A 12,512-nucleotide genomic window follows, 5' to 3' on the forward strand; every position below is an offset into this window, starting at 1 on the left:
GCATTTATTGTAGCTGGGGATTCTAACAAAGAAAATTTGAGAACAAGGATTCCTAAATTCTATCAGCATATTGATTGCACTATGTGCATGGGTAATACACTTGTTGTTTCCTACCTTCACCCACATCTCCACTTCGGTGACCCTCAACACTGGGGCCCCACAAGGGTGCGTGCTCAGCCCCCTTCTGTACTCGCTTTTCACCCACGACTGCGTGGCCACGCCTCCAACTCAATCATCAAGTTTGCAGACGACAAAACAGTAGTGGGCTTGGTAACCAATAATGACGAGACAGCCTACATGGAGGAGTTGAGGGAACTCTGAGTGTGGTGTCAGGAAAACAACCTCTCACTCAACATCAACAAAACAAAGGATATGATCCTGGACTTCAGGAAACGGCAGAGGGAGCACCCCCCTATCCACATCAATGGAACCGCAGTGGAGAAGGTGGAAAGTTCTTTGGCGTACACATCACGGACAAACTGAAATGGTCCACCCACACAGACAGCGTGGTGAAGAAGGCGCAACAGTGCCTCTTAATTCACAGGAGGCTGAAGAAATGTGTCTTGTCACCCAAAACCCTGACAAACTTTTACAGATGCACAATCGAGTGTCAGGACCCGGATACGAACTCGGGTCTCCGGTGTGAGAAACAGTCACTTAGCAAACTGAGCCACTAATAGAAGATGAGGCAGACACAGCAGTACTTGAGACGGTGTTTTAATAAAGTGAAAAGGAAAGTTCAGGCATAAATATAAATCCACAAAAATAATTCCAAGAGAACAAAGGTAATCCTCCTAAAGGTAAATCCACAAGGTACAGCAGGAAAAAAAGCCTCAAAAGATAATCAAAAATAAATAAACGAGAACAAAAACAGAATGCCACAAGAGAGTCCAACTGGCGTAACAAATGTTCACAGCATCACTGGGTGCATTCAAACACAGAGCAAAGAACTGAGGAAAACTAAGGGTTTAAATACATTCAAGGGAAACGAGGCACAGGTGCAAATAATAACTGGAAACAAGGGAAAACAAAAGGGTCTAAAAAGCACAATGGGGGCATCTAGTGGCCAAAACCAGAACAACCCTGGCCAAATCCTGACATCGAGAGCATCCTGTCAGGCTGTATCACATTTGCCTGGTATGGCAAATGCACCGCCCTCAACCACAAGCCTCTCCAGAATGTGGTGCGGTCTGCACAACGCATCACTGGGGGCAAACTACCTGCCCTCCATGACACTTACAGCCCCCGATGTCACAGACAGGCCAAAAAGATCATCAAGGACAACAACCACCCGAGCCACTGTCTGTTCACACCGCTATCATCCAGAAGGCGAGGTCAGTACAGGTGCATCAAAGCTGGGACCGAGAGACTGAAAAAACAGCTTCTATCTCAAGGTCATCAGACTGTTAAACAGCCATCACTAACTCAGAGAGGCTGCTGCCTACATGGAGACCAAATCACTGGACACTTGAATAAATGGATCACTAGTCACTTTAAACAATGCCACTTTAAATAATGCCACTATATATAATGTTTACATATCTTACATTACTCATATCACACGTATATAGTGTATTTTATACCATCTACTGCATCTTGCCTATGCCGCTCGGCCATCGCTCATCCATATATATATATATGTACATTCACCCCTTTACATATGTGTGTGTATAAGGTAGTTGTTGGGGAATTGTTAGATATTACTTGTTAGGTATCACTGCACTGTCGGAACTAGAAGCACAAGCATTTCGCTACACTCGCATTAACATCTGCTAACCATGTGTATGTGACCAATAAGATTTGATTTGGGGTCGACTTTGCCTTGGGTCAAAACGGGCACCTGGCTCGAGAGGCAAGCCCGGTTCCAACGCCAACCCAGTTGACCCAGGGGCGGGCCCATGGGGCATTAATGTAATACCTTCGATCAGGTCGTATGTGTGTGGAGAAGTGGTCGGAAAATGTTTCATGTGTTCCCTCCATCTTTGCAGCTTTTTTTGACTGTTAATAATTTTCTGAAATGTGTAAAAAAAAAAAGACACGGAACGAACGATAACAATGAGTTTATTTATTGACTAAAGTAGTATTTGAGCAGTACAAATGAACCTCAGTCAATTCCAGAACACAAAAAGTTACTTTACTGTTAAATTTCTAATATAGAAGTACCGTGTTACAATGTTAGGCTGTTAAGCCACTCATACGTTTTGTTGAAGAAGACAAAATGCCAACAATAAAGTCAATCGTTCAAAAAGCTAAATAATGTCTACAAAAAGATAAATCATTTGAACAAAAGGCTAAATCATTCATACAAAAAGCTAAATCATTTTAACAAAAAGCTCAATCATTCATACAAAAAGCTAAATAATTCATACAAAAAGATAAATCATTTGAACAAAAAGCTAAATCATTCATACAAAAAGCTAAATCATTCATACAAAAAGCTAAATCATTCATACAAAAAGCTAAATCATTCATACAAAAAGCTAAATCATTCATACAAAAAGCTAAATCATTCAGACAAAAAGCTAAATCATTCAGACAAAAAGCTAAATCATTTTAACAAAAAGCTCAATCATTCATACAAAAAGCTAAATCATTCATACAAAAAGCTAAATCATTCAAACAAAAAGCTAAATCATTTTAACAAAAAGCTAAATCATTCAGACAAAAAGCTAAATCATTCATACAAAAAGCTAAATCATTCAGACAAAAAGCTAAATCATTCATACAAAAAGCTAAATCATTTTAACAAAAAGCTCAATCATTCATACACAAAGCTCAATCATTCATACACAAAGCTAAATCATTCATACAAAAAGCTCAATCATTCATACAAAAAGCTAAATCATTTTAACAAAAAGCTAAATCATTCAGACAAAAAGCTAAATCATTCATACAAAAAGCTAAATCATTCGTACAAAAATAATTTTCATGGGCTTTTCACCTTTCACTTGTTATTTCCCTTTGTCTGCATCTCAAAGTTCATCCTTTTTGCTACGTAGGGCACTATGTAGGGAATAGGGTGCCATAAGGTTCTGGTCTAAAGTTGTGCACTATGTAGGGAATAGGGTGCCATAAGGATCTGGTCTAAAGTTGTGCACTATGTAGGGAATAGGGTGCCATAAGGATCTGGTCTAAAGTTGTGCACTATGTAGGGAATAGGGTGCCATAAGGATCTGGTCTAAAGTTGTGCACTATGTAGGGAATAGGGTGCCATAAGGATCTGGTCTAAAGTTGTGCACTATGTAGGGAATAGGGTGCCATAAGGATCTGGTCTAAAGTTGTGCACTATGTAGGGAATAGGGTGCCATAAGGATCTGGTCTAAAGTTGTGCACTATGTAGGGAATAGGGTGCCATAAGGATCTGGTCTAAAGTTGTGCACTATGTAGGGAATAGGGTGCCATAAGGATCTGGTCTAAAGTTGTGCACTATGTAGGGAATAGGGTGCCATAAGGATCTGGTCTAAAGTTGTGCACTATGTAGGGAATAGGGTGCCATAAGGATCTGGTCTAAAGTTGTGCACTATGTGGGAATAGGGTGCCATAAGGATCTGGTCTAAAGTTGTGCACTATGTAGGGAATACGGTGCCATAAAGATCTGGTCTAAAGTTGTGCACTATGTAGGGAATAGGGTGCCATAAGGATCTGGTCTAAAGTTGTGCACTATGTAGGGAATAGGGTGCCATAAGGATCTGGTCTAAAGTTGTGCACTATGTAGGGAATAGGGTGCCATAAGGATCTGGTCTAAAGTTGTGCACTATGTAGGGAATACGGTGCCATAAGGATCTGGTCTAAAGTTGTGTCCTTCTGTAGCTCAGTTGGTAGAGCATGGCGCTTGTAACGCCAGGGTAGAGGGTTCGATTCCCGGGACCACCCATACGTAGAATGTATGCACACATGACTGTAAGTCGCTTTGGATAAAAGCGTCTGCTAAATGGCATATATTATTGTGCACTATGTAGGGAATAGGGTGCCATAAGGATCTGGTCTAAAGTTGTGCACTATGTAGGGAATAGGGTGTCATTTGTGAACTAAGGCTATATATATTACATACTTTATGACATACAACTGATGTACATTTCTCCTATCTATATACATAAGGAGCCAACACGTTTCCATACCCAGCATGAAAATCATGACTACTGACAATGTGCGGTAAAACGTCAAATAAATAAATAAAATAATTTTCTAAACGTCGTATTGAGGTCAAAATACCTATTTTTCTAACCTGTTTATTAAAAAGGCAGCTTAACAATGCTTCTCAATGCTTACTAATTCCTTGTCGAGAATAACAAATCTACTTTGCACTTAAGTGTGTAACAATACTTTTCTAAAAACGTATAGTTAAACAGGTATATCTTGTTAAGATAAAACTATTTTGTTTATAAGTATGTATCAAGACTAATAACGCAGCTTGTATTTATATTCTCCATTAATCTCTACACTATCAAGAAAAGCTGGTAGATTTAGCAGGTAGAGCTGCTGTTTTCTGATCTACAACCAGTTGTAATCAGGTGGCAGCAATGCATTCAACAATGCATTCTCCAGGAGTGGGCACCACTGATCTAGAACCAGTTCTAGTCAGACAATGCATTATTCTTCAGGTGGCAGCTCAACAATGCATTCTTCATTAGGACCTGTTTTAATCATGTCTAAAATGTATTCTTCTTCAGTAGGGAGTTCTACTGATTCCAGATCAAGTTCAGGAGCCTGGACAGCATCTAGAGACAGGGACATGGAGTTTAAGCATGGCCTGAAACCTCACTTATCAAATTCATGTATTCTAACTTTTGATTGATTGATTGATTGGTCAATCGGCCAGCTGGCCGGTTTGATCGATCGATAGATTGATTTGATAGAGTGAGTGATCCATGGTCCGACTCACTTCTCTTCAGGATGAGGTAAAGTAAACAGAGTAAGACAGCCAGATAGATGAACTTGACCACACTCAGTACCATGGCAACCACCAGCTGCCCACCACCGCCCCCTAGTGGAGAGAAGAGATCTGTAACACACATTCATATGACACACAAACAATACTCACAACTAGCATAGTGTGTGTGTGTGTGTGTGTGTGTGTGTGTGTGTGTGTGTGTGTGTGTGTGTGTGTGTGTGTGTGTGTGTGTGTGTGTGTGTGTGTGTGTGTGTGTGTGTGTGTGTGTGTGTGTGTGTGTGTGTGTGTGTGTGTGTGTGTGTGTGTGTGTGTGTGTGTGTGTGTGTGTGTGTGTGTGTGTGTGTGTGTGTGTGTGTGTGTGTGTGTGTGTGTGTGTGTGTTTGTGTGTGTGTGTTTGTGTGTGTGTGTCACACTCACCTATTGTTGTGACGGTCACTGTGACTGGGTCACTGTCGGTGGTGACGTTGTCACCGGTGACAGGATCTGGGCGCGTGATCACTATGGCAACGCTGATGGTGTACTGGGTTCCCGGGGTTAGGCCAGAGATCCGGGTGGAGTGGGAGGTGGAGCTGTTGGAGTAGGGGAGGTGGAGGACGCAACATGGGGTGGTGGGATGAGGGGGGTGGGGGAAAGGACAGAGGAAAAGAGGAGGGGTGTGGCAAGGAGGGAGAGAAGGGTGGAGGAGAGAAAGATGAGGGTGAGGCTGGAAGCTACATGTGGTAATTCTGTAGCTATGATCAGCTGTCTGCATCAGAGGGGGCGTGTCCCAATGCACAGTCACATGATCAGTCCCTTCAGACTCCGCCTTTAGCCGCTCAGGGGGTACAGCGCCTGTCAATTCAATAGATATAAATGTCAATTAAATAGATATACACTAGGTTTCATTAAAATAACATAAAATTTATCAGAATTACAGTGTAGACATTGTTAATGTTGTAAATGACTATTGTAGCTGGAAACGGCAGATCTACATGGGATTGTGTGGATTATCTACATAGGCGTACAGAGGCCCATTATCAGCAACCATCACTCCTTGTTCCAATGGCACGTTGTGTTAGATAATCCAAATGTATCATTTTAAAAGGCTAATTGATCATTAGAAAACCCTTTTGCAATTATGTTAGTACAGCTGAAAACTGTGGTTCTGATTAAAGAAGCAATAAAACTGGCCTTCTTTAGACTAGTTGAGTATCTGGAGCATCAGCATTTGTGGGTTCGATTACAGACTCAAAATGTCCCGAAACAAAGAACTTTCTTCTGAAACTCGTCAGTCTATTCTTGTTCCATACGAGAAATTGCCAAGAAACTGAAGATCTCGTACAACGCTGTGTACTACTCCCTTCACAGAACAGCACAAACTGTCTCTAACCAGAATAGCAAGAGGAGTGGGAGGTCGCGGTGCACAACTGAGCAAGAGGACAAGTGCATTAGAGTGTCTGGTTTGAGAAACAGATGCCTCACAAATCCTCAACTGGCAGCTTCTTTAAATAGTACCCGCAAAACACCAGTCTCAACAGGTGACTCGGGGATGCTGGCTTTCTAGGGCCAATGGAAACGGTCATTTAGCCACTAATTTCTCTAGACCCATTCTCTCTCTACTTCTTGGAGGAGCTTCCAACATATTGCTTTCACCTCATTGCAGATCATATAGTGTACAGTAATAAGGTACACGTCAGTTAAGAACAAATTCTTATTTTCAATGACTGCCAAGGAACAGTGGGTTAACTGCCTGTTCAGGGGCAGAACGACAGATTTGTACCTTGTCAGCACGGGGGCTTGAACTTGCAACCTTCCGGTTACTAGTCCAACACTCTAACCACTAGGCTACCCTGCCACCTCTACACTCTAACCACTAGGCTACCCTGCCACCTCTACACTCTAACCACTAGGCTACCCTGCCGCCCCTACACTCTAACCACTAGGCTACCCTGCCGCCTCTACACTCTAACCACTAGGCTACCCTGCCGCCTCTACACTCTAACCACTAGGCCAACACTCTAACCACTAGGCTACCCTGCCGCCTCTACACTCTAACCACTAGGCTACCCTGCCACCTCTACACTCTAACCACTAGGCTACCCTGCCTCCTCTACACTCTAACCACTAGGCTACCCTGCCACCTCTACACTCTAACCACTAGGCTACCCTTCCTCCTCTACACTCTAACCACTAGGCTACCCTGCCGCCTCTACACTCTAACCACTAGGCTACCCTGCCGCCCCTACACTCTAACCACTAGGCTACCCTGCCGCCTCTACACTCTAACCACTAGGCTACCCTGCCACCTCTACACTCTAACCACTAGGCTACCCTGCCTCCTCTACACTCTAACCACTAGGCTACCCTGCCACCTCTACACTCTAACCACTAGGCTACCTGCACCCCCCTCTAACCACTAGGCTACCCTGCCGCTTCTACACTCTAACCACTAGGCTACCCTGCCGCTTCTACACTCTAACCACTAGGCTACCCTGCCGCTTCTACACTCTAACCACTAGGCTACCCTGCCGCCCCGGAGGCGAAGGAGTAGGGAGTGAATAGGGACTGATTAAACTGTCAGTCGTCCTCACTCACCTTGGCAGATGAAACCATGTCGTTCCACGGTCTCGCCACAGGATCTGGACAGTAGTTTATTCTCCCCTTTGAGGCTGGTCTCCAGACAACCACAGAGTCCAGGTCCAAGACTCTTTATATACCAGCGATCATAGCTCAGCCCCTGGCCATCCACCCACTTCCACCCCCAGCCACCAGGGGCAGTGTGGGGCTGCAGACCCAGCCAGAAGGTGTCCCTCTCACCAGCAGCCATGGTCTGCAGAAGGAAATGGTACTGATCCTGGGTGCTTAGGACAGCCAGGTCAACGTAGTGCCTGTGTTACAACAGGTAGAAATAAATATCAAATAATAAATAATACAATTTTAAAAAATAAATCCTTTGTTGAGACAAAATTGAGACACTAGATCCTTTTCTCATTTCAGCAAAGGGTCCATCCTTCTGCATTCTCTCTCTTCCGTGACCTGGAAACCGATAAGTGGTCGAGAATAGTGTCGTTAGCAGGCAAATAGAAGACGGTGCTCCCCTCCGCGATAGTCTCCTTTAGATTGGTAGCTAGATGACTCATCTTTTGTATCTCTTGCATTATTAGCGTCTGTGACAGTGTATGGGCAGCACCGCTATCTCCATTTTTTGAAGTAGTAGTCCATTTTCTTCGTCACCATTGACTCCAACAGGGTCACCAGGAGGAATCAGGAAATGAAGTTGGTTGTCCCACCCAGTTGACTACATTTAAAATGGCGGAAGCCCTCAACGGCGGTTCCCATGGCAATAGAGCCTTTTAGAGACCTCTATCATTCTCCATGATCTGAGTCCTTCCCACAACCCCTCCTTTGAATCAGCTATTGTTTTCTTAAAGTAGAAAAGTATGCAAACATTTAAATGATATGGTACTTTTTAAATCTATAAAATGTTTTGCACAGCTAGCTAAATTAGTTTTTTTTTTTTTGGGGGGGGATTCCACCCTGCGAACGTCATTTGCCTGATGACACTGATGACATTGAAGAAGGAGAGTCTAATTTCATACAAGCGCATTTTCTGTCCACTTTTCCCTTTCCTCGAATACCTTTTTCACTTTTAAAAAACCCCAACAAGGATGCCAGAGAGGACAGAGGAGAGAGAGGATGCAGGTGTTGAGGGAATATAATTGAGAAAAGGCTATTGGTTATGTTTATTTTGGTCCTCTCCTATTGGCTAAATCTGGCATCTGCATCTGTGGTTTAATTTTACGGTGCAACTTACTGTGTAAAAAAAAAAAAAAAAAACTCACACTTTCTTTATTCTTCTACCTGACACTGATTGTGTCTCTGGATAAGAGGATCTGCTAAATTACTCCAATGTAAATGTACCTCTGACAGAACCGCCTGGCCTGGATCCAGGTCACAGCCTTGTCTCTGTCTCTCCTCTCCACTTGGTACCGCAAGGCAGAACTGCTCAGTCCCAACGCCAGGCCCTGCCACAACACTACGACACACAGATCAACACAAAATACAAAATAAATAAATAACAGGATCATCAGAGTAGGAGTTAGATCTGATCAGTTCAACCACTAGGTGGAGATAGTGTCCTGTGTTTACTTCAGGTCTGTCATCCGCTGTGGCTACTTAACCATGGTTGCTCTACTGTCTCTATGTAACCATGGTTACTCTACTGTCTCTACTTAACCATGGTTACTCTACTGTCTCTACTTAACCATGGTTGCTCTACTGTCTCTACGTAACCATGGTTACTCTACTGTCTCTACATAACCATGGTTACTCTACTGTCTCTACATAACCATGGTTACTCTACTGTCTCTACATAACCATGGTTACTCTACTGTCTCTACATAACCATGGTTACTCTACTGTCTCTACTTAACCATGGTTGCTCTACTGTCTCTACGTAACCATGGTTACTCTACTGTCTCTACATAACCATGGTTACTCTACTGTCTCTACATAACCATGGTTACTCTACTGTCTCTACATAACCATGGTTACTCTACTGTCTCTACATAACCATGGTTACTCCACTGTCTCTACATAACCATGGTTACTCTACTGTCTCTACATAACCATGGTTACTCCACTGTCTCTTCATAACCATGGTTACTCCACTGTCTCTTCATAACCATGGTTACACTGTCTCTTCTACTGTCTCTACATAACCATGGTTACTCCACTGTCTCTTCATAACCATGGCTACTCCACTGTCTCTTCATAACCATGGTTACTCCACTGTCTCTACATAACCATGGTTACTCTACTGTCTCTACATAACCATGGTTACTCCACTGTCTCTACATAACCATGGTTACTCCACTGTCTCTACATAACCATGGTTACTCCACTGTCTCTACATAACCATGGTTACTCTACTGTCTCTACATAACCATGGTTACTCTACTGTCTCTACATAACCATGGTTACTCCACTGTCTCTACATAACCATGGTTACTCTACTGTCTCTACATAACCATGGTTACTCCACTGTCTCTACATAACCATGGTTACTCTACTGTCTCTACATAACCATGGTTACTCTACTGTCTCTACATAACCATGGTTACTCTACTGTCTCTACATAACCATGGTTACTCCACTGTCTCTACATAACCATGGTTACTCCACTGTCTCTTCATAACCATGGTTACTCTACTGTCTCTACATAACCATGGTTACTCCACTGTCTCTTCATAACCATGGCTACTCCACTGTCTCTTCATAACCATGGTTACTCCACTGTCTCTACATAACCATGGTTACTCTACTGTCTCTACATAACCATGGTTACTCTACTGTCTCTACATAACCATGGTTACTCCACTGTCTCTACATAACCATGGTTACTCCACTGTCTCTTCATAACCATGGCTACTCCACTGTCTCTTCATAACCATGGTTACTCCACTGTCTCTACATAACCATGGTTACTCCACTGTCTCTTCATAACCATGGCTACTCCACTGTCTCTTCATAACCATGGTTACTCTACTGTCTCTACATAACCATGGTTACTCTACTGTCTCTACATAACCATGGTTACTCTACTGTCTCTACATAACCATGGTTACTCTACTGTCTCTACATAACCATGGTTACTCCACTGTCTCTACATAACCATGGTTACTCTACTGTCTCTACATAACCATGGTTACTCCACTGTCTCTTCATAACCATGGTTACTCCACTGTCTCTTCATAACCATGGTTACTCTACTGTCTCTACATAACCATGGTTACTCCACTGTCTCTTCATAACCATGGCTACTCCACTGTCTCTTCATAACCATGGTTACTCCACTGTCTCTACATAACCATGGTTACTCTACTGTCTCTACATAACCATGGTTACTCTACTGTCTCTACATAACCATGGTTACTCCACTGTCTCTACATAACCATGGTTACTCCACTGTCTCTACATAACCATGGTTACTCCACTGTCTCTACATAACCATGGTTACTCTACTGTCTCTACATAACCATGGTTACTCCACTGTCTCTACATAACCATGGTTACTCTACTGTCTCTACATAACCATGGTTACTCCACTGTCTCTACATAACCATGGTTACTCTACTGTCTCTACATAACCATGGTTACTCCACTGTCTCTTCATAACCATGGTTACTCCACTGTCTCTTCATAACCATGGTTACTCTAACTGTCTCTACATAACCATGGTTACTCCACTGTCTCTTCATAACCATGGCTACTCCACTGTCTCTTCATAACCATGGTTACTCCACTGTCTCTACATAACCATGGTTACTCTACTGTCTCTACATAACCATGGTTACTCTACTGTCTCTACATAACCATGGTTACTCCACTGTCTCTACATAACCATGGTTACTCCACTGTCTCTTCATAACCATGGTTACTCCACTGTCTCTCATAACCATGGTTACTCCACTGTCTCTACATAACCATGGTTACTCCATAACCTGTCTGTCTTCATAACCATGGTTACTCCACTGTCTCTTCATAACCATGGTTACTCCACTGTCTCTACATAACCATGGTTACTCCACTGTCTCTCATAACCATGGTTACTCCACTGTCTCTACATAACCATGGTTACTCCACTGTCTCTACATAACCATGGTTACTCCACTGTCTCTTCATAACCATGGCTACTCCACTGTCTCTTCATAACCATGGTTACTCCACTGTCTCTACATAACCATGGTTACTCCACTGTCTCTTCATAACCATGGCTACTCCACTGTCCACTCTTCATAACCATGGTTACTCCACTGTCTCTTCATAACCATGGTTACTCCACTGTCTCTCATAACCATGGTTACTCCACTGTCTCTACATAACCATGGTTACTCTACTGTCTCTACATAACCATGGTTACTCTACTGTCTCTACATAACCATGGTTACTCCACTGTCTCTACATAACCATGGTTACTCTACTGTCTCTACATAACCATGGTTACTCCACTGTCTCTTCATAACCATGGTTACTCCACTGTCTCTTCATAACCATGGTTACTGTACTGTCTCTACTTAGATCTGGCAGCAGTGTTGACCATTGTTCCTCCAGGGGTGAGGGTCTGCAGGTTGCCTTGCTACCCAAACTGGAGGCACTTTTCAGTTTTTTTCCGTGATGAGTTGATTAGTGGAATCAGCTTTGTTGTGCCAGAGCAACAAAAAAAAACAAATGTTTTTTTTGTGTGAGAATGAGTTAGTTGGAAAAGTTAAAGTGTGTTCTTTACCCAGGAGAGCCAATCGCTGCAGGGGTGAGGGGTCAAAAAGGTCCATGGGTCCGTTGGGTAGATCTATTCATCTCCTCCTGACCCCTCGTGTGATGCACTCTCGGTCCATTTCTCTGTCTCTCTCTGTCTTTCTTTCGCTGTCTCTGTCTCTGTCTCTCTCTCCTTCTCTTTCTTTCTGAGCCTGTTTCTGTCTTCCCAGTATTGATATACTCCCACAGCGGGCGTAATGGAAGTACGTGGGTGGGGCTGTCAGGCATGGCTTACATCGGCGGAAGTAGGAGGGGCCCAGCGAGCAACCGGTTTCCCACGTTGCAGAACGTTTCTTCCTCCTGTAAATGATTGTTACCTGGGGCTCAG

The 12,512-nt window shown here is 43.2% G+C and overlaps 1 protein-coding gene across 1 annotated transcript; it reads right to left on the reverse strand.

Moving 5' to 3' along the window:
* Positions 1 to 3,982: 3,982 nt before the first annotated feature.
* On the reverse strand, positions 3,983 to 12,312 carry LOC127907143 (uncharacterized). The gene is made up of 6 exons (XM_052460868.1): positions 12,156 to 12,312; positions 8,792 to 8,906; positions 7,466 to 7,758; positions 5,309 to 5,722; positions 4,883 to 4,984; positions 3,983 to 4,718 (listed from the first exon to the last, which is right to left on the reverse strand). The coding sequence occupies exons 1-6, from the start codon at positions 12,199 to 12,201 to the stop codon at positions 4,591 to 4,593; spliced, it is 1,098 nt and encodes a 365-aa protein (XP_052316828.1). The 5' UTR covers positions 12,202 to 12,312; the 3' UTR covers positions 3,983 to 4,590.
* Positions 12,313 to 12,512: the final 200 nt, after the last annotated feature.

Source organism: Oncorhynchus keta, chromosome 14, assembly GCF_023373465.1.
Source record: "Oncorhynchus keta strain PuntledgeMale-10-30-2019 chromosome 14, Oket_V2, whole genome shotgun sequence".
NCBI classification, from domain to species: Eukaryota; Metazoa; Chordata; class Actinopteri; order Salmoniformes; family Salmonidae; genus Oncorhynchus; species Oncorhynchus keta.